Here is a 23,058-nt window from a genome sequence, read left to right on the forward strand (position 1 = left end):
CATGAGAAGGGCTCCAGTAACTGCAGTCTAAACCTGTCTGTTGTGCAGGCACCACTGCTGGTTAGTGGTCAGCTATGCTGTCGGAAGGGTTGAGTCCAGATCTGCAACACATATGGACAGAACTAGATGGAGCTTTGAATTGTTAAGTGGCTCAATTGCAACATTCACTTTGTCTTATTTTTCCCCCCCATCTTTTTCCTAAACCTGTGCTAGTGGCAGTAATTTTAAGCGACAGATTTCAAGATGGAAAGTCTGCAGTGACTTCATAAAATGATGAGTGGGAGCTACTGCAGAAGAGCTATAGTCAGCTGCTTTCTGAAGATGCAAGAGAAGAACTCTGAGAGTACCTGTGAGCAGGCACAGTGGGAAAAATCTATTGAATATACCTGGAAAAGTCACCTGTGAACTTTATCCCCATACTGATTACTGAGGAACACGGAAGTTTCTTGGAAACCTGGAGTGGTAAGACCACAATGGAAGGAATTTAGAACAGAAATACTAGGGAGGCAGTAGGTGGTTAGTAGGTATGCCTGCAAGGCCCAAATAGCTATGGCTATTTGCCTGTTTCCTCAGCCTTGGAAAGGTATAAACACAGGGAATTGCACAAGGGGACTGATTTGCAACAGACTGGGAAACTTCCAGCAGCACTTAAGCCAGGTCTGACACATATCAGCCAAGTGCCTAAACTATGTAATCTTCTGCCAGGGTAGCAAACACAGATTACCCAGAATGGTTAATACTGTGGGGTTACAATGTGGTAGTGTTAGGTCATAGGCTGGACATGATGATCTCAGAGGTCTTTTCCAGCTTCAGTAATTGTGATTCTGTGTAGAAAAAAATTTGACCTTGGGGACAGGCATGTGCCTAAAGCTACTGCTGCCTCCTAGACTTGTATGAAGTAAAAAAATTTGGCCTTTGCTTAGACCAAATGGGAGGCATATGCCACGTCTGCTGACATGGGGGGGTGAAAGCCCCTGGTGAGATGCTGGCAAACATGCTCAGGTATAGTGATGTTCTCTTCATTTCTAGGTGGAAAGCTGTGTGGGTCATGTCTGTAACCTGACAGGAACGGGGCACTATCACAACTGAATATGAAAAAGAAAATGAATGGCTCAGACTCGAGCTGCTGTGGCTGCAGCTGCAGCAGTGTTACCCTCTCCCTCCAAAACACAGTCCAAGGTAATGCATTAATGGGTAGCATTGTATAGGACTTTCAGCAGTGCTGCTTTAAAGCTTCTGTGATAGCAAAACAGCATTTTTCAGTGAGCTTAAAACTGACTTGTAATTGACTTCAATGTTCTTGTCCGCCTTTATTGCCTTAATTCAGTGTCTCCTGTCCTGTGACTGTTGTTACACTAAGCATCTTCCAGAGGATATGTGAAGAACAAAATTGATGGTTTGTTTTCCAGTTCTAATTATTTGACAGTGACTCTTTGGTTAACAGAGTATGTTCCTGTTAGATGGTACTCAGAATAACTATGCTAAAGAGTGGTAATTGCTGACCTGCCAAGGACTGATAGACTGGCTCCACTACAGAGTGCAGTCTTAGATGCATGGTTAACAGGACAGATAACAGGATGTCATTGTCATGGTAAACTGCCCCTACTCAGTTTTAGCCCCCACCCTCTATATAAGAGATCACTCAAGGACAAGTGTGATAAGTATTGTAACTGGATCTCAGTTTCTACTGTATAAATACTCTCTGTTCTGTCAGTATGGTGTGCTAGTTTTTTGGCACTAGCCTGCTGGCACCCAACCTTGCATAACATGGCAGTAAACCTGTTATCTTGTCTCTGTGTGTGTATTCAACTTTGCACACTGGGTGAAGAACCTATTTTTGGTGCAACATTCCCACTGAAGTCACTGAATTTTCCATTGCCTTTGGTTTAGACAAACTATGTTTTTTTGAAACAATTTTGAAGGACAATGTTGTGTTTGTGATGGTGATTCAAAACTTGCCCTGTGTTTTAGTATAGTAGTTTTTAAAAAACAAATTATTTCACTTCAAATTATTCACTTTGTCCTCTGACCGTGGAATCACTTCCAGTGAGGACAAATACATGGTTTAGTTCTTGATATTGTTCAGTCTTCCTTGTCTCCTGATGTGGTCTGGGTACTGCTAATAGCACTCCTCCTTGTGTGGCAGGTGTTATTCTAGGCCTTAGGGGGGTACCCAGAAGTGCCCCTTTTTGGGACAGTCGTACCCCTTGGTGTGCTTTCTGGTGCACCCTGGGCCCCAGGCTGTGCCCTCTGGGTCTCCCAGCACCCCTCAGGGTGCCATTCTATGCACCACAAAGCTCTCTGGTGCACGGCCAGCCTTCTCTTTGTCTGGCAGAGGGCCTCCCCAGACAAGGCAGTGTGCCTTTTGGGGTGCTCCCAAACCCTTGGTCAGCCTTTTGGGGATGCCCTGCACACGTCTGTCTGCCTTTTGATACTCCCCCAGTATGCATTTGGGGTGCCCCAAATGTGCCTGCCCTCTGTGTGAATGTCAGTGCTCTCCAGGGCAGTTGGTGTGTGGCCCAGGATGCTGACAGCCCCTAAGAACCCCTTTCTGAGCAGCCCAGGGCCCCTTGGGATGCCTTTTGGGCTTCCCCAGCTGCTCCCCAGGGTTCCTGTGGGTGCATTTCCAAGCCCCGCCGTGCATGTGAAACAGAGACCTTTTTAATCTTAAACTGGAAAAAAATAACAACCCACAATAAACGTTATAAAAAAGAATGCAGGAACAGATTGTCCTAGGAAAGGAAAAGCCGTGAGGAAAAAGTTCGAAGTGCAGTTGGTGGGTAAAAAGCCATGTTTGGGATCACCTTCCCATTTCTGCCTGCCCTTATTCATGTTGCCTCGTAGTCTCCGCTTGCCTGCCTGCTCCGTGCTCTGTCCAGCTCTAATTCCAGCTCTTTAATGATCTCTTCTTGGCATTTTCTGATTTCTAGGCCCACCAAATACTGGTTTTCAGTCCATTGAATTTCTTCCTGTGCATGTGCCAGCTGCAGTGTTCTCTCCTCTTCTCTTCTCTGAGCTCCACCGCCTTTTCCAGGGATCTCACTTTTCCCTGGGTTTTGCGCAGTTCCTGGTACAAGTTCTTGTTGGTTTTCTCCACCTGATCCACATGCTCAATGTCAGCCAGGCATTTCTGATACCCCAGGTGTGAGCTGACCTCACATAAGTATGGGATCATGGTATGGCTTGGAATTGAATCATGAAATGGAATGGACCTTCAAGATCATCTAGTTCCATCCCCTCTGCTGGGCAGGGACACCTCCCACTACACCACGTTGCTCAAAGTCCCATCCAATCTCTCTTTGAACCCTTACAGCAATGGGGCATGCATGACTTCCCTAGGCAACATCTGCCAGTGTCTCACCACTCTCACACTTTAGAATTTCTTCCTAATAACCTCAATTTCCCCTCTGCCAGTTTCAGGCTGTTTCCTGTGTCCTGGCACTCCATGCCCTTGTAAAAAAATCCTTCCCCATTTCTTCTGTACCCCCTTCAGGCACTGGAAGGTGCTGTAAGGTCTCCCTGCAGCCTTGTCTCCTCCAAGCTGAACAACCCCAACTCTCTCAGCCTGTCTCCATAGCAGAGGTTCTCCAGCATCCAGATGACCTCCTGAACTGTCAGCTCTCTAAGAGACTCAATACCTCTTTCCATGTCATTCCATGTAATCCATCCAATATCCTACTTAAACGAAATTGCCTTTTTACAGCTGTTAAAAAAAACTGTGAGTGCTGCAGGGGGTGAAGGTGGGGAGAGTTTGTTTGTATTTTGTATATACAAATCTACCAAACCTGATCTCTGTGCTGGGAGGAGAGGTGCCTGAGGGACCCCTGTGACAGGGCTGATTCAGGAGAGAAGTCCCTGGCTCTTCCATCACCTGATGGATGTGAATTCTCAAAAGACTGTGGAGAGCTGGTGGTAAGGTGAGGGAGTCACCAAAGCCTCAGAGCTCAGTGAAGCATGAGGGAGGAAAGGAGCAGGAAAAAGGGAGCTTAAGTTTCTGGTCCTCCTGACTTTTATAGAGTATGGAAATGGGAGGGAATTAATGACCACTCTGTGTTCTGCCCCTCTTGGATCCCTTGGGGTCCTAAGGACCCTCTCTTTAGGTCTTCATACTGGTACCTAAAGTTAGCTTAGTCCACTCAAACCATGACTAGATAGTAGTATAGAAGAAAACTACAAGTGAAATTAGCAAGTCATATAATGAAGGGAAGAATTGCTGCCAAATATATTTTTTGATGCAAAACCCTCAGCTCCAGACAGCCTAAATACCACACTAGATTTTGCCAGTATTAAAGTGACAGCATTTTCTGCTTCTCCAGATCTTGAATTAAAACGGGGAATTCAAAAATCACATTCACAAAAACACTGCAACGTTCCAATATAAATAAAAGTAGGTGAAGTTTTCCCTTCCCCAAGTCCACCTTCATCTTCTTCACAGGCAGCTGAAACTGCTTTTTACTTTACTCTGAACCACTTGTGTTTTCTTTTTCCTTACATTGATAGGGGAAGCTATTGGAAAGCATCCCATGATTAGAGGGCTGCGGGCACTTCCTGCATTTCCTTTTTCTGTATGAGGACACCATTGCACCAATCTCCATTTATCCCTTTAAAACTCACTGGCTTCTTCTTCCATCTAATTACTTTGCTAGACTTTGTTTCTCAATACTGATGTGGTTTTTTAAGTAATTTGAGGCACTTTTACAAGAGGAATCTAGTAATGTCCTTTTAGGTTGGCTTCTGGTGTTTGCCATTGACACAGGTACGCAGGGGACAGACAGAGAAGACCTTTCCTAAGCAATGGGCTGTGATTAATCTTTGGAGAAAACACCACACAATACAACCAGTCCTGTACCTCTGGGTCTTTTTCTTCCTTGCTTCTTTCCTCCTTAGTCTTAAGGGAGGCTTAGTTTGAATTTTTATCAGGCCTATATATTTTCCTCTCTCGATAGTGACTGTGATTGTGGTAGTCTGTGATACTGACTGAGTTTGATGTATCCTACAAGTCCTTAGTACTACATTTGGAAGGTTTTGTTTTGCTTTCATGTGCTTTAGAGCTCTCCTTAAATGAAAAGTTCTTTCTGTTTCTGTTTTGGTTGGTTGGTTTTGGGGTTGTTGGTTTTTTTTGGTTTTGTTTTTTTTTTGTTTGTTTGTTTGTTTTTGCTTGTCTGGAATTATTTTGTTCTCTTCTTGGAAGTCTCAGGCTCTAGCTTTTTTGATCAACATCTACAGGAAGGGGGTAGATGAGAGACATCCTGCATTTTTTTTTCCCAGGATAACTTAGTATTTGGCCCTTCTTCCAATGGTGCTACTTGGCTAGCTGAGATATTTTTACTCAGAAGATCCAGGGCTACTTTAAGAGAATGGCATTATTTCAGTTCTTCCAAAGCCTCAGTTATGATGAAGAATGTACAAGAAATGTAGCAGAAGTTGGTATATAAGAAATAAGAAATTTTATTTATAGCATCTCTTTTGTTGAAGATACAACTTAATACTGAAATCATTGGTGCTTCTTAAGGCCAAGTGTACAGAGACACAAAGTGCAATATTCCAGTGCCTTACATGGATGGAAGAACAGACTGTACACGTTTTTTCACCATTTCTTCCAACACTACACAAGAAGAGCAAAAGTAGCTGTGATCATGCTTGGTCTATTTTCAAACTTTAGGACAGAATGAAAAGCAGGGAAATAAAATGCATTAAAACCCCCAACCTTTCTTGAGCAATGCAAAAGTGTGCAACTCTACACCTGGTGGAGTTTTTGTGCCTGTTTTACACTCTGAATATCTACAAAGCAGCAAATGCTTTGAAATTTGTCCCCTCAAGTTAGAGGCAGCATTTTATCTTCATAAGCAACCTGGATGATGGAATCATCAGCACCCTGATGAAGTTGGCTGATGACACCAAGATGAGTGGAGAGTTTGCTGCCCCACAAGGGAGCCCCACCCTCCAGGATGATTCAGACAGCCTGAAGAGGGGGGCTGACAGGAACCTTGATGTTCAATGTAGAGAAGTGCAAGGTCTTGAATCAAGGAACACAGAACCCAACAGCACAGCTCAGACTGGGATCCACTTGGCCAGAGAGCAGCCTTGTGGACTTATCATATAAACAATAATACTAGCAGGGTTGGACCTGATGATCCTTGAGGTCCCTTCCAACCTGATATTCCGTGATTCTTTTTTTCTATCAATTTCTTTGAAAGGCACCTCTCTGCTAGACATCAGTATTGTCTTTTAATGAAAGGATTGCTTTTACTGGAGAGCCCCTCTGCTAGACATGAGGTCTTCTGTATGATTAATCTTGAGAATATGCTTTGAGCTATGGCACTAACGAGATAAGAAAAAAATTAATTAACTGGTGGTATTGTACAAGGGAGCACGGCGTGCAGGAGATAAGGAGATGGAACCACAGGAACAGAAGACGACTGGTTCTGGATGGTGTAAGCTGCCAAGTCGTCAGAAACGAGGAGCACAGCAACATAAATTCACCATGAGGGCAAGTGATGAAGAGGAAGAACGGCCACGGGATGAAGTGAACGACCACCAGAGGGACTGTGATTCTGGGAATAACCACTAGATGCCGACAGAGAATGCACAATAGTTTTAACTAAAATGAGGTGTGTTCATCTTAACGATTTCTTAGCACAGGCAGTCTCATGTTATTTAGTTCTTGGGAAAACCAGGCATATACAATTCCTTCTGGGTAATGAAAGCTGCCCGAGGCTTTTGCCTTACGGACCACATATATAGAGGAGGAATCCCCTGGGAGTCCCCATCACTGCTTAATGAAGAATACCCACTTAACAGTGACAAAATGCTGCTGAGGTGAGCTTTGTTTCACCTTCTTCAGTGGTACAGCATCTGCACAGCTCACACTAACCCTGAAAATACAGCCACGATGGCTGAAAACATCACAGCATGAAACAAACAGCATGACACTGCTTTCATCTGGCCATAAACTTGAAGTGGTTTTTTCCCCAAAATCCTTACTTGTTAGCAGAAGGAAGAAACCCCTCCTGCAGAATGCCTGAGCTAACATCGGGTTGGTTTTGGCTGTTCCACGGGGCAACTCAGCCAGCTCTAAAAAGGCAACAAGTTCTGGGTTGGCCATTATGGAAAAAGGGTTTGGAAGACCCTGCTGCCGAAGCATGAGGTTCTGCCTGGACCCCCTTGCTTTCCAAGCTCCTCCGGAGGAGTCTGGGAAGATCCAGCCTTAGCCTTCAGTTATAAAGAACAGTTTGGACCCTCGGTTCTGTCAAAGGGCCGGTTTATTACAGCGCAAGCAGAGGGCTCCGCAGAAGGACGCCGTCCGTGGTTTGGCTGAGAAAGGCAAGCGGCAGTGTCAGCTTCATCTCCGAAGTCACCTGGTGGGCATTATCACCAATTACACCAGTTGCTTTTTCTCCCTGAAGAGCTAACACAGGGTAGGAAGCCTCTCTCTTCACTTTCCTGTCCTCCTCCGGACCTTTTACAAAAGTTCTCGAGAATTCTCAGTCTCCTTGGGATGTTCAAACCACCGTGCACTTGTTGCTAGGTCTCCTGAGTGTCTACTAGGCTTGGGTTTGGCTTAAACAACTACTTAAAAAGACCTTCCCATTTTCTCTTAAAACTAACTTGACAAATCATTAAGATTCAGCACGACAGCTTGGAGTGGCTCATGTAGAAAGGACAGCTTATGCATTTTGCAAGGAATATTTGCTGGCAGCAGGACTTGAGCCAAGATCTCCCTGCTGATAGGCTGCCAGTGTCTAGGGAAGGTGAGTGGGCTGGGCTGGATATAAAGTGCATATTGCCCCACAACTCTTCTCCCCCTTCAGATGAAGTCTTTTTTGTGAGGGTGTTGAGACACTGGCCCAGTTTTCCCAGAAAAGCTGTGCCTGGAAGTGTTCAATACCAGGTTGGACGAGACTTGCTGGTCTAGTGAAAGGTGTCCCTGCCCGTGGCAGAGGGTTTGGAACTAGATGACCTCTAAGGTCCCTTCCAACCCAAACCATTCTGTGATTCTGTGAAGTCAGGTCAAACCTGCCTCTGTCAGCTCTGGGAAGGCCATGGATACTTGGGGTAGACTTGATGCCACCATGTTCTATGCTGAGGGTACTGAGGAGCCTATCCCAGTGGGAAGGGACTGAGAAGATTTGCAGGAATGTCTCCAACAGAGTATGCAAATGACCCCCTGGATGAGGCAGTGATTTTCTGCATCTGATCAGACTTAAGTAGTGAAAGACTTCTCTTACCTGCAGGATGAAGTTTCACATTAATTGATCTTCTGGTGGTTTGTTCATCTGCCTGCAAATTAGACAGATGAACAAAACAAAAAAGAAAAGGGAAAGGGAAAGGAAAAGGAAAACAAAAAGGAAAAGGGGAAGGAAAAGGAAAGGAAAGGGAAAAGGAGAAGGAAACGGGGAAGGAAAAGGAAAAGGGGAAAGAAAAGGGGGAGGAAAAGGAAAGGGAAAAGGAAAAGGAAAAGAAAAAGGAAAAGGAAAAGGGAAAGGGAAAGGGAAAGGGAAAGGGAAGAGAAAAACAACAGCAACAACAAGAAAAAACCCAAATGAACAAACTCAGGAGGATCTTAAGAATATGTGTAAAAGCCTGAAGAGAGGATGCAGGGATGATGACAGAACCAGGCTTTTTTTCAGTAGAGCCCAGTGACAAGACATGAGGTTACAGGCACAAATTGAGAAACAGGAGGTACCCTTGAATATCAGAAAATGCTTTTGTACTTTTTACGCACTGGAGCAGGTTGGCCTGGGAGATTGTGGAGTCTCCATCCCTGGAGATATTCAGATACCATCTGAACACAGTCCTGGGTAACCAGCTGGATGTCAGTAGAAGGACTGGGCAGGATAACTTCCAGAGAACTCTTCCCAGCCTCAACCTTTCTGTGTTTCTATGATTCTGTGATATATATACTAATATGCAGCCCAGTGTGCACTATATGATATATAGTCATACACTGCCTAGTTAATGCATGATTTGCAGATATCATCCAATTATAAATATCCTTTCAAATGGTTCATTCTGAAATGTGGACTTCAAGCAGTTTGAGGCATTTTTTGAGCTGTGAATGCCTCTCTGTTCCTGGAGAACAGAATGTCCCTTTATTGTGTAGAACATCTTAAACACCTCGAATCTCTGAGGTACACGATGATTCCATCCCAATAGTTCAGCAGCATCCAAAACTAGCACAGCACTTCAACACCTTGTTCCTAAATGGCAGCATTTTCAACATGAAAATGTTAGCTGCTCCCCATGAGATCCCTACTCAAAACATTTATCATGTTTTATATCTGGTCTACTTCCTTTCTCAATTTTCTTAGCATTCTTCCAGGAAGATGCAAGCAAAGTTATGAAGTTGTTGCTAGACAAACATATAAAGTAAGGTCCTATAATGAGCAAGCGGCACTGAAACAGCCATAAAAAGACTTCTTTGTGTAAATGCAGAAGAGAGGAGAATGATAAATGCAAAAAATATTTCTAACTCTCTGTGCTGTTGTTTTTCAGTCTGCTTACTTTACGACCCAGGACATGATACAGGAGTTTTATATCATGGACAGCAAGTACTGCAAATGCTGACAAATCTGCACTGTAGTACCCAAGGGATGTCAGAAGAGTAGAATGAAGCAGTGCCCATTGCTGCTGGCCTGGGAAATAAAGTTACTGAGAAGAATGTTGCCAGTTATTTCACATTCCATGTTCCTCCTAATCTCCGCTCAACCCATGGGCAGACTAGAGATGAGATCTTGAGGGCTGTGGTCTTAAGTTAATGATTGTAATTAATTTTGCAACTGTAACGACTGCAAGTAAGTTAATGATTTTGCTCCTGCCTAGCCATGAGGAATAGGCGACCAAAGGGAGTAAATCCATGTAAACACAATCTGAATGTAAAACCTATCCCGAGTGGGAGCTCTGCTGAAGCAGTATGAGTCCGTGTGCTTGAAAATTACGCTGCAAGTACCGCAGGGCCCCGAGTGACCACCGGCGCTGTAAAAACGTCTGCAGAGAACCGAACTCCCCAGGGAGAACGAGCACACGGTTCGCTGCCGCCCGCCCTGACAGATCCTGGGGAAGCGCTTTGCTTCGGCTTCCCATGTAGGTCCGGAGGCGCTGCCAGTCGGGGCACGGCCTCCCCAGCCCCTCACACCGCTCCTCAGGGGGCCGGGCCGGGCAGGGCCGGGCCGGGTCGGGTCGGGTCGGGTCGGGTCAGAACGGCAAAGCCGGCCGACGCCTGCCCTCATCCCCCACAACCTCCGCTGCCCACCCGACCCCGGCACCACGCTCGCTGGGACATCCCCGCGGCCCAAGCGCCGTGATGCGCGGAGCATGCGCGCAGAGCAGAGTGCGCCTGTGCGGTGCGGTCAGGGCCGCCCCCGGGGGCGGGATGTGGGCGGGATGTAGGCGGGATGCGGCGTAGCGCAGCGCAGGGGCGGCTGACGGCGCAGGGCCCTTCCGGGCGGTGACGGCGCCGCCGGCCGCGTCCCTCGCTCTCAAAATGGCGGACGGAGCGGACGAAGGGCCCGGAGCGGGAGCAGAGGGCGGGCGGGCCCCTGCGCAGCCCCAGGAACAAACCACGGTGAGGCCGCAGCCCGGCGCCTTGGCGCGGTTCCCCCTACCCCCGCTCGGGGGCAGCCTCTGCTGCCTCCCCGCGATACGACCCCGCCGGTCGGTTGGGCTTTTCCGGGCGCCTCGCTGCCGGCCGCCGAGGGAACCGGCGTCCCCGCCCGGGGGGCGGTGTCCTCCGTGGAGGGGCGGGCCTCGCCAGTGTCTGCCCGCTCGTACCGGTGGTGAAGGCACCTGCGGAGGGGTAACCGGGCATGGCCCGGGGCTGTGGGGCTGGAGCACCCGGCGATTCTTCCTGTGCCGCCCAGGCGGGATGGGGACCCGGAGCTGGCGGCCTGGATGGACCCCGGCCCCAGGAAACCGGAGCTGCCCCGGCCCGGGAAGCCGCTGGGGGCGGCCCAGGGGACAGCGGTTTGTCCCCAGCTCCCCACAGCATCTCTCAACCCGCGGTCTTCATTTGGCCTGTAGGTAATTAAATAAGGTCAGATTCCGGAAAGCTTAAAAGACTGCCCTGCATCCGTAAAACGTCGTAGGGTATACATGTTTTTTTTAAATTTAGGCTGGCTTCTCCTGTATTAATTAAAGGTGACTTCACTGTGGAGCAAAAAAGCCGGAGTAACAGATTGTTCTGCAATGAATACGTGAATGGAGAGGCAAATAGTGAAGTTTAGAATAGGCATAGACAGTTGTTTATTTGCTAAACAGAGCTGTCTGGTTTTTTTTCCCCCTGTGAATTACTGTAATCAGCTGTGGATTTATTATACCTTATTTGAACCAATTTGCTGTTGAATCTGTGTAGAGATAGCGGGTCAGGGATTTCTGTGCTTTCCCTCACAAGCTTGTGAAGTGATTACTGTGCTGCAAACATTTTGCTAGGGGAATTTAAAAACCAAAGGCTGTCATTTTAAGAAAGGGAATCAGAATATGTATCAGAAACAAACATATGTATCAGAAATTAGATGTTATTTTACATTTTCCTGTAACAACCTATGTGCATGGCCTGGTTTCGAAACCTGACTGTGGATGTTTAGAAGTTGGGCACTGGCAAGCCTGTAGAAAAGCTAATTTTTACATAATGTTGCACACCGTTAATAGTATTAGGAATATACAGATAGGGAGGTGTTTATTCATGGCACTTCTCTTGCAGGTGGCTGTGCTAAGCCATCAACCATTGTTCGTTGTCCCTTTCCTCTCAGAACAGGAAGAGTTATCTGCAAATTCTAAGGTTGCAGTCTATGAATACAGAGCCACTGGTAAAATTAAGTCTATTTCTGTGACCCTGACAGGGCTGTGTGTGGATTTTTTTCTACACTAGAAACAGCTTGCTTTTAAAATAGTGAAAATGTAATTTGATTGTATTACAGTGTCAAAAAATGCAACGTGAGTCAGCCAGATTTTTAAGTTGGAGAGCTGTGTATAGAGCAGTACTGAGAATGATAACTGCAATCAGCAGCAAAGCAACGCAGTCAGTCTTTATTATCTGGGCACATAAGAAATTGGGTTAGCCCAGGCACTGGGTAAAACCAATGATAGTGGTATTGTGAAAATCATGGGAAAAGAGATCCTTATCTGCTCATTGTCAGTGCAAGTCCGCTTTGTTTTTAATTTTTATATTTTCAACCCGTTTAGAGTATCTGTACCAGAATCACCATTTTTTTCAAGAGAGGTGGGGTTGCTACTCAGCTTGCATTGTCTGCCACGTATCCGAGCAAACTGCAGGAATTTTGGCAGGGAGTGGGGGGTGAGGGTATTGCATTAAGGGAGAAGGGGAGCTAGGGGTATGGATCTGGCTGTATTGATGCCAGAGCTATAATCTGAAACCACTGCATCCAGTTTACTGCTGTGCTAAAGATGGTCCTAGTTAGGTAGAAGAAACACATCCTGCCTGACTGGTGTTTTCAGTGTAACAGCTGGTGACAACATCCATTCACTGTGGTGCTAGCATCAGGAAGTTGAGGGAATCTGGAGCAGAAACAGCTGCCTGACTGAAGTGGGTTTCAGCCTTACTGAACTTGTCAAATCTGTGTTAGCCCAGTCACACTGACTCTTGCTCTCCTTTGCCTGTGGCTTGGGGTGCTGTTGGTTACAGTGCAACACCACATCTGGCTGTGTGCCTTGTAAACCTTCCCATAGTGCTGGGTGCATGGTGCAGGATTACCTGAATGGTTCTGCAGGATTACCTGAATGGTTCTGCAGGAACCAGCCTGATTCTGGAGTGGATAGTGATGACTCAGGTAATAAAATCTGCATCCAGCCCAATTTAGTGGTTTCTTCTGTGCACTTAACTCCACCTCCTCCAGGCTGGATGGCTGTAGTTGGATGTACCTGAGTTGGCATCTCACTGCTGGAGTTGATTCAGGTCCCATCTTTGCCCTTTTCTTCTCTTTAGTGGCTGTATTGCTTCCTGGGCTGAACTGCCCTGAAAGAGAGGGGTGAATTTAAGCCCCACTGGCTATAAGCAATAAGCCCCATCTACCAAACTTAAGTTTACTTTCTTTTATTTCCCAACAGCATCTGCAGTTTGCTTGGCTGACTGATGGGTTGGACTTGGCTTGCCTAATAGTTGGCTAGCAGAGGTTGCTGGTGGCCTAATAAAAGCCTGCTTTGCAGGCTGGATCCAGCCCTTTGGTTGTTTGTGCATCTGTATTCCAAACAAATTCCAGTTTGACTCCTGCCTGCTTTGGTGGCTGCTATTTGGAGTACGTGAGCAGGGTTTAGATATTAAATATTTCAAAGATTTTAACTTACTCTAAATCTTCATATTTTGATATTTATACCTTGGTAACATTTGTGAGGAAAAGACACTTTTTTTTCCAGTCCCAGCTGTTGTTATCAGTCAGTACTCATAAAGAAAAGTATGGATGTAAGGGGTAGTGATGTACAAGAAGTAAAAGTGTTACTGGGATACTTCTTTCAAAGGCAGGAAAATAACTTGATTTTGAATTTTACTCTCAGCAAAATATGGTACAGGTGCTTGTGCACTCTAAAGTATTTCAGATTGTGTTTTTTTGTTGTTCAGTAATGTTACATAGTTGAAAAAATTCATACAAGGAGCCTTCTGTAACTGACTTGTAATCAAGTGGTAATATGGAGGGGTTATTCATATGCTGGTTATTTCTTGAGATTAATGTCAAACATCTCAGTCAAACATCTTACTTTGGAGTTGTGGTGACTTCTTCCAGTTTTAAACCTGACTTCTCCTAAACTCCATTAAACTGCTTGGACCAGATGATATGTTAATATAATTTTACACCAGTTTATGTTAATCTAAATTAGATAAAATTTTCATCTAAATTAGTTAAAAATTTCATTTTTGGCTAAGCCAGCGTATCCTGTTGTGTAAATAAGCCCTGAATATTATATAATAATACCTACTCTTTTTAGAAGAGTGCATTAGCAGGAGAGTGGATGCTGTATACTTGCATCAGTGTTGAAAAAGTGGAGTCCATGAAGTTGCAGCAAGTGACTGGAGCATCATCATCATCCTGCTTGTCTCCTTATACATTTAGCATTGTATTGAGGTCCTTTCACTTATAGAAAATCACAGAATTGTTGCAGTTGGAAAAGACCCCTAAGATCACCGTGTCCAACTGTCAGCGTTCCCTCCAAATACATTGAGCAATGTTTTTTTCCTTCTGTGTCTGCTTTCATGTTTACTCATATTGTGTTGTAATTTGTGTGGGTTTTGTTAGTGCAGGAGCCAGCAGGGATGGTGAAGGGATCTGGCATTTTTGCTCAAATCCACATAAAGTGCACAAATTGTGTTTCTGGTGTAATGCTGCTACAGGGCTACAAGAGGTGTGTGTTACATACAGGAGAATGTAGCTGCCACTGGATGTTCCTAGCAGAATGCAACTGTTTTAATTGTTTTCAAGATCCCAGAGGAGTGGAGAAGGTAGGGATAAACAGGTTGGTTTTGGTATATAAGGAAAACCATTTGGGAGATGCAGAGATAGTGCTAGATACAGATAGAACCTGAGTTTTTTTACATGTTTTCATTATGGACTTAAGTTCTGTTGGATATATAGCTAAAATTCATGGCAATTGAAAGATTGTCAGAGGGGATTTTTCTGTTTGATTTTGATTTTGTTTTGTTTGGAGTTTTTTTGTTTGGTTAATTGTTCAGTATTGTCTTTTTCATCAAACTATACCAAAATCAATCAATTACTACATTATACATTATACATACATTATACATACTACATTATACAATATACTACATTATAAATATTTGAAAATATTATTTACATAAATATTATTTATGCTAAATATTTATGCTATAAATATTTACAATAACTATAATTTTGAAGTGTAGTCTGGTGCTGACCAATTTGATATCAGGTCTTTTCTCTCAAGGGGAAGAGATCATAGCGCCATGTCAAAAATGAAACCAGGAAAGAATCAAGTCCTTTCCTTTGTTTCTCTAGAAACAAAGTAAAAAGGATCAGTCAAATGAATAGTCAAAACCTAAAGAAAAAATTCTGAAATCTCAGAGCATACTACAAATAACTCTTCAATAATGAAGATTCTGCTCTTTTTTCTAGTTTTTTTTTTTTTTCCCCCCCCAAACTATGTATTTTGTATATTGTTTTGTTTTAATACTGAATTCCTGTTACTCCTCATGTTGATGTGTGAGTTGTACATTGTTGTCCACCTAACACTGGTTTGACCAAGAAATCTTGAGCATGAAAGGTTTTTATATACCTCACATACTTGGGAATTTTGGAACATCTGTCTACTTTGTTTTGTCTGTTGAACCTGTTCAGTAGTGTCCTGTTAATTTTGTAGTATACCCAGTACCCAAGTGGTAGGCAATATGAGAAAGGTATCTGCAGCATAGCAGAGAGAATTAGAAGCCATGGTTTCACCTCAGATGCCTCCTTGGGCACTTGTTTACATTCAAGCACTTGCCCCCATGCACTGAAGCTGCACTCTTGTGATTTTGGAGATGAATGTAATTGAGAACTGACACCTGACCCGAGTTTCAAAGAGGTTGAACATCCTGGCTCTGTGTCTTGTTTACCCTGAAGACCTCCTTAGTTTTAGCTGTCCAGCTGCCAGAACAGGGGCTGGTAGTGCTAATGCTGGCTGCTTTTGCTTTTCTGGTTGTCACTGGTTTGCTCTGGTTCAGCTGAACTGGTAAGCAATGGAGACTGCTGGAATCAAGGTAGATTTTGCTGTCCACAAAGCTTTAATAGTCTGTGTTGTTGTTAGGAACCTCGTTCCCAGTGGGCAAACACCTGCATCATTAAAGCATCTTTTAACATTAATTGGCACCCTGGTTTGGCTTAGGGGCCAAAGTTTAAATGAACGTGGAGATCAAACAGTTCTTTTATGTCTTGAGGCCAGAACTGATGTTTTGTTAGGACAATGGACTGTCTTGATGTTCTCCATGTTGTGCCAATACACCATAACTTTTGAAACCAAACTTGCTTCTGTAAGTGCATTTACTGGCACCCAGAGCAGACAGGAGTTTGGTACACAGGTGGTTCCCAGCTCTGCTGTACAAGGGAGCTGTGTGTGTGTGTGTGAATGATGTGTCACAAAGCAGGTGTTTGCCAACAGGGGTTCTCAACAGCCTCTTTTTAGAGCTTGATCCTCTGCTAAAATATTGGCTATACATTGTTTGGAGAATGTGACATCATGAGCAGCTACCTAGTGCTCATGGGACCTAAAAACTTGAGTAAGCTTCCATTTTAACTCCCTGAACTGTGCCACTCCTGAGATAGCAAAAATTTATGCTTCTAAAAAAATCCAGTTTGATTTAAGGCAGAGAAGAACAAATATGCTAATTAATTTCCAGTGCTTTTTAAGCCTCCTCTTTGGGGAATATATGTCTTTGAGGTTGAAATAGATTGCCTTGCCTTCTTGTTATTTTTACTAAAAAAAGCATATAGGTGTTCTGCAGTTTAATTTTATTTCCAATGCATTAGAAAATGGATAATTTTAAATGAAATTAAACAGAAGGGCAAGTTGAACTAAAAAGTTAAAAGCAGAATCTTACATGAAAATACTAATTCAAGAATCTTTTGAAGTTTACTTTCTAAACAAATTTTAAGTGTTCTGCATACCCACTGAAGAATTCCTGCATGTTTGTCCTTTTTAATTGGTTTGGTTTTGGGGTTTTTTGGATTCTGGTTTTTGCTTTGGTTTGGTTTTTTTATGGTTTTTATGGTATCACCATGAAATTTTTGGGGGGCATGTTGCACCACTAGTCTCTGTTGAACTAGTAACAGCTTCCATGCATTAAAGTAAAGGTGCCTTTTGCAGTTGATATTTTTGTTGAATGAAACCTGCTTGAACTCAGTATGTCCCCAGCATTGTATTTACTTACTTCTGAAATTCTACTTGTAGCAGCTGTCTTATGGGCAGCTGGTATTGCCATCTCATTCTTTACTCCTCCTTTGAAGTGAAATATTGGGCCAGCTACAGGTTTTAGTTTGTTCTACTGGCAATGTCTACTCCTTCACAATTTGTTATTTAATGTTTATAGATATTGATATTCATTTTCACAGATTACATTAATTTGTATTTCTAAAAGTATAGCCTTGAAATACATGCAGTCACTTTTGCACTAAAATATCAAAGTGTCAATGAGTGAAGTTAAATTAGTGCTGCTTTTTAAAGTACTACCTAATGCAAACTGTTAAGTTTGAAAAGGCTTTCTTTAGAATTCAAGCAGAACTGTGCTTGTAAAATTGATGTAAATCAAAAACTGTCATGGATGTGATGCCTACTGAATGTACATAATAGCATTGTTGCAATAATAACAAACATTGTCATAGTGGTGAGAAATCTCATTTGATGGTTTGAATGGTGTAAAGTGAATTGAAAGAGTTTGTTCTTAACTTTTTTCTCTTTTTTCCTTGTATACTTACCTGTCATTCCTGTGATTATTTGCAGTATTCACAAATGAATGCATTTGTGAATGAAAAAATTGCATATGGATATATTGCATATATCAGTGGCAGTTATGCTGCCCTTATAACATTATTTTTAGGCCAATGTAATTCATCTTCTGACCTTTTCTAACATGTTTCTTTAAAGTGTTTGGAAAAAGCCTACAAACTACCCTTTTAGATGTAGAAGAAAACCATGTGTTTGGTTGGAATTGACTTCTAGAAATATCTTGATATGCTTACATGTGAAGAAGTATTGGTAGTTTGCTCCCACAGAGGAGGAGCAAACTTGTATGTTTCCATGCAAGATAAGAGGTTATCTCTTAGTGGGTTTTCTCAAGTGTTGCTGTAAAGTATTCTTCTGCAGTCATATTTTTCTGAAAAGCCATTAAAGATTACAGGTAACTGATTATTATATACAGAACAAATCAAGTGTATTGGACAAAGTGGGTGCTGTCTCTGCACTTGACAAAACTGCTTATACCTGAGAAACATAGGTTTACAACTCCTCCTGGTTCCTTTCACCTCCCTTTTTCATGCAGTTAAAGAATTCTTGTCATCAAAAAAAAAGGAGAAAGTGAAAGGAATGTATCATTAAAGGAGGAAAAGAGGGCTGTAGAAGGTTAGAAATACGAAGTATAAAAGTAGAGGAGACAATGTGTGTCTCTGATTCGTGTTGGTTCCCAAATGTGACCTTTGCCTGCTGTTCACAGCTCCTGGGAATGCCCACTGACCTGGTCTGGATGTTGCTTCTTCCACAGGAAGGATGGGGATGTGCTGCTGCCAGGGTTACTCTCACTCTGGTAGCTCCTTCTGGTCATGGCTATGGTGGTTTTATTCGTAGGCCTTGTGTATGTCCATGTGATCAATGTGATGGCATGGCTGATTTTTCAGGTAACTTCTAATAAAAATTCCCAAAAAGCCCACCAAAAAGCACTTTACTAAGGTTGCTAGTCCAGATATTTAAAAGTTGAGAAATTTCAGAATTTACATTTGAGATGGAGCTTTAATTACTCCGACTGCATGTGGAAGCAGTTTTCAGTTTGCACCCCAAAACTATTTTGCAGTGGAATAGTGTCAATTGGAGAGGAATGTTTTCAGGCCTGCTTCCTCTGCTCTCCTCTCCTCTGTTAGATGGGTGCTGTGGGATCTGGTGAGTAGGGTGTGAGCACTGTGGAGAGCTGCCTAATAGTATTTTAGTTACATGATTTTTTTTTTTTAATCTTAAGCATGCTGTATCATGACCTCTGCCTGTTTCAGTATGTTGTTTCAAATTCATTTTTCAGTGGAATCAAATTTGGAAATGACTTTTCTGTAGAGCTTACTTATAGCAGGAATTAGAAGATTTCTAGAAATCAAGAAATAGGATTTCTCCTGGTAAACAGATTTGAATCACAGGATCATTGAAGCTGGAAGGGACCTCTGGAGGTCAAACAACCTTCTCAAAGCAGGGTCAGCCAGAGGAGGTTGTCAGGACCATCTCATGTTGGCTTCTGAGTATGTCTAAGGCTGGTGACTCCTCAGCTGCTCAGAAGAGCCAGTGTTGGACAGAAAGCTGCAGTGCAGGCTTCATCACTACTTGAAGCTGTATTACACAGCTCTTGGGCATTTCTAGATTAATAATCTAGGTAAAAGAAAGAAAAGCTAACAATTTATTCATTCATATGGTTTTCATATCTTTAGTAACTGAGCACCTGACAGGTATGATGTCCTCAGGTAAAGGAGTGAATGAGAGGGAAGGTGGGATCAATGTGTTAATCAAAGAACTGAGACCTGAATTTCAGGATGTGTGCTCAAAGGGATCAGCTAGCATTGGATAGTCAATCTTAACTTAGGGGTGTGCTTTATTTGGCATTTTCTGTATATTTGGTAGTTTTGTATGTAATTTTATGCACTTGAACATAGTATACTGAACAGATTTTTATGTGAGTAAATTGCTTCTCTTGTGAGACACGGAGGGTATGGGATAAGTATGAAGTTTAGCCTGGTGCAGCTTTCAGAAATAATACAAAGAATATTCTTGTTTGTCTTGTGAATATAATGGAAATTTCCTGGGTGATTATAGGCCAAGGATATAATTTAGTGTGTTTGGCAGAAGGCACACAGCCTGCTTGAGAGAGTTACCTCTTTCTTTCTTCCTTGTTCACTGCTTCTCGTCCTTGCCTCTCTGGACAGTATTTAAATAGAATTAAAAGCTTTGCACAAGAACACTTGAAATGCTGTGAGTTAGGCTGTGTGAGAACCCTTTCTACACTTCTGGCAGATTTTCAGGAAAGTTTAGCTCTGTGTTTCTTGATGTGCTCTGTTCCAGAAGGCAGAAGCTAAAGTTACACTGTCTCCTGGGAACAGGGCTTATTAAGATGGAAGAGTTACAGGCTGGGATTCTCTTGTGTTTTGGAAAGAGAACATGCCAAGGGGTCACCCTGCACACACAGATTTGAACAAATACAGTAACCAAATTGAGAGGGGAACATGTTTGCAGATCTGGCTTTCAGAGTACTGGGATTACAGTGCTTTGGACTGCATGCATTCTAGATTAATTTGGTTTTTTGGACAACTGTACTAATCAAGGTAGTAAACTAGGGAGCTGCAGCCTTATGGATCTATTATTTAGTCCCTTACCTCTCTCAGTTTTGGGGGCCAGCCCTTGATCAACCTTGATTCAGTTGATCAAGGTTTTGTTTTAAATCAAAAAATCAGCATTTTTTTGCCTTTCACATAGGATGATGTGTGTTTTCATCCTTTCAAAAAATTTGAATAGTCTGCTAGTTTAAGATCACAATCCAGTCTCTGGTGGTTGCTTTGCTTACTCCTTGTTTGTTGGTCTAGGGGAAATTCCCTCTAGGAATATTTGTGAATTTATGTATAGTCTTTTTTTCTGCCAAAATAAATTTTTGGGTGTAAATCAAGGTTATGTATGAAAGGAGGTTGTCCTTAGGAGCTTTGATGGGTGAACTTGTAATCTGATTTGCAATAAGGATAAACAAAAAGTATTTCTAAATATCAAAAATAATGTGCAAGAGTGTGTTCAGACTTGAAGGACAGTAGAATGATTAAGGAGAGCATGTTCAGAGAACTACAGCAGTTGTAAGTGAAATTAGGGGCTTAAATTATGAAGATTAAGAACCTCAAGCGAAAAAAAAAGTACTTTTAAAAATTGTCATATAAATATGAAGTTACCCTATTAGCCTGCTCTTCCAAGGACATTAAACTGATATAATCAGTTGGGCATCTTTCTGGAAATGTGATGGAACAACTCATTCTTGGTGTTGTCTCTTGTCAAGGACAAGAGGCTTATCAGGAGCAGTCAACATGGCTTTACTAAGTGAAGTCATATCTGACCAACCTGACAGCCTTCTGTGAGGATGTAACCAGGTGGGTGGTGATGGCAGAGCAGTAGATGGAGTCTATCTTGATTTCAGGAAGGGATCTGACACTGTCTCCCACAGCACCCTTGGAGCTGAACTGGAGAAGTGTGGCCTGGATGATGGGGTAGTGAGGTGGATCAGGAGCTGCTTGAAGGACAGAAGCCAGAGAGTTGTGGTCATGGGATGGAGTCCAGTTGGAAGTCTGTTTCTAGTGGAGTCCCTCAAGGGTCAGTACTGGGACCAGTACTATTCAGTATATTTACTGATGACCTGGATGAGGGACTAGAGTGCACTATCAGCAAGTTTGATGACACAAAACTGGGAGGAGTGGCTGACACCCCAGAAGGCTGTGCTGCCATTCAGAGGGACCTGGACAGAGTGGAGAGTTGGGCAGGGAGAAATTTAATGTATTACAACAAGGGCAAGAGTAAAGTCTGACATCTGGGAAAGAACAACCCCAGGTACCAGTACAGGCTGGGGACTGAGCTGTTGGAGAGCAGCACAGGGGAAAGGGAGCTGGGGGTGCTGGTGGATGGAAGGATGACCATGAGCCAGCAACGTGTCCTTGTGGCCAAGAAGGCCAATGGCATCCTGGGGTGTGTTAGAAGGGGGTGGTTAGTAGGTTGAGGGAGGTTTTCCTCCCCCTCTGCTCTGCCCTGGTGAGGCCACTTCTGGAATATTGTGTCCAGTTCTGGGCCCCTCAGTTCCAGAAGGACAGTGAACTGCTTGAGAGAGTCCAGCACAGAGCCACAAAGATGATGAAGGGAGTGGAACATCTCCCTGATGAGGAAAGGCTGAGGGAGCTGGGGCTCTGGAGCTTGGAGAAGAGGAGAATGAGGGGTGACCTCATCAATGTTTATAAATATGTAAGGGGTGAGTGCCAGGAGGACAGAGTAAAGCTTTTCTCAGGGGTGACCAACAACAGGACAAGGGGCAGTGCTTATAAACTGGAGCATAGGTGGTTCCATATAAATATTAGGAAGAATTTTTCCAGTGTGAGGGTGACAGAGCACTGGCACAGGCTGCCCAGGGAGGTTGTGGAGTCTCCTTCCCTGGAGAGATTCCAAGCCCACCTGGATGGGTTCCTGTGTGACCTGCTGTAGGTGACCCTGCTCTGGCAGGGGGGGTTGGACTCAATGGTCTTTCGAGGTCCCTTCCAACCCCTAACTTTCTTTGAAACTATTGAACCCTAATGACTAGTTTCAACATGATTTTACTGAAGAGTAACAATTTCAAAAACCATTAGTTTGCTGCACGTTTTGTGACTATTAGCAGACTGAAGAGTGACCCCAAAACTTATTTCCCAGCTCAGACAGCGAAACCCTTTGCTGTTGCTGCTGCTCTTTCCATTTGTCAGCAGACATCAGGATTGTGTATTTGCTGGCCTCTTAGCAAACATGCAGGTGAAGATTTGTCAGTGCATGTGTTGCTCAGCAGTAGCATAACTCTTGCCAACTCTTCCCCTTAGTGTATTTTAGTAGAAGACTTCAAGGGAACAGAGGTTACTGTGATGGGTGCTGAGAAGAAAATAACAGAGAAATTCTTGGGGAACCAAATTTTGTTGTGTTTTATTGCACACAGAACAGACTTGTGATGTGGAAAAAAATTTTGGATTCACAAAAGTAGTGCATAATGCTGTTTTCTTTAAATTTATTTACTCATTTATGTTTATCGTTTCTTGCAGTGGTGTGATGAAAGATTCAACTTCCAAGCTACATTTTTACAGTGCTTGGCAAAAAATGTGCCAAATATTTACTCAGCTGAAATGGACCCTCTGCTGGAGAAACAAGAAGAGATGGTCCAGGCAGCAATATTATACCCCCTGGAATGTTATTTGTTTGGGGAAGACCCAGATATATTCCTGGAGAAGCTGCAACAGAGTGGAACCTCCCAGCTCTGTGGGAAAGTCTTCAAAGGAGGGGAGACAACATATTCCTGCAGGTAAGGCTGCAGGGATTCCATCAGGAATATTCCCACGTGAGTGAATGCAGCAAAGTGGTTTAATAAAGGTAGTTGCCTGCTCCTGCTAACCAGTCATTACTTGTGCATTGGTAGGTCTTAAGCTTAAGTGACAGTGGCATTTTCTTCATGTTTCAAACCAATTTAGACTGAGGAAAACTGCATATGAAAAGCAGGCTCTGGCAGAGAAATGGGGAAGGAGATAGAAAAAATATTGAAGGTACTGAAGGCCATTGATTAAAAAGATGGGATGACAGGGCAGAATATGGGGTTTGTACCTG

At 43.4% G+C, this 23,058-nt stretch overlaps 1 protein-coding gene and 1 long non-coding RNA gene across 5 annotated transcripts in view; both read left to right on the forward strand.

Moving 5' to 3' along the window:
- Positions 1-92: 92 nt before the first annotated feature.
- On the forward strand, positions 93-9,921 carry LOC139796493 (uncharacterized). Of its 2 annotated transcripts, XR_011726041.1 has the most exons (3): positions 110-462; positions 6,368-6,611; positions 9,496-9,921. It is a non-coding gene; the product is annotated as an uncharacterized lncRNA (long non-coding RNA). The 2 variants fall into 2 exon arrangements; XR_011726040.1 differs by lacking the exon at positions 9,496-9,921 and having other exon boundaries at positions 93-462; positions 6,368-6,743.
- Positions 9,922-10,288: 367 nt separating this feature from the next.
- The window catches only part of UBR1 (ubiquitin protein ligase E3 component n-recognin 1), a 70,663-nt gene continuing 57,893 nt past the window's right edge, over positions 10,289-23,058 (forward strand). The window contains exons 1-2 of one of the 3 annotated variants that reach the window (XM_071744594.1): positions 10,289-10,348; positions 22,503-22,759. In XM_071744594.1, coding sequence (XP_071600695.1) covers positions 10,304-10,348; positions 22,503-22,759 — 302 coding nt within the window. In that variant the 5' untranslated portion in view covers positions 10,289-10,303. Of the gene's footprint in view, positions 10,349-10,381; positions 10,565-22,502; positions 22,760-23,058 lie in introns of those variants that run through there. The other 2 variants (XM_071744592.1, XM_071744593.1) reach the window with 2 other exon arrangements.

This window comes from Heliangelus exortis, chromosome 5 (genome assembly GCF_036169615.1).
Source record: "Heliangelus exortis chromosome 5, bHelExo1.hap1, whole genome shotgun sequence".
NCBI lineage: Eukaryota > Metazoa > Chordata > Aves > Apodiformes > Trochilidae > Heliangelus > Heliangelus exortis.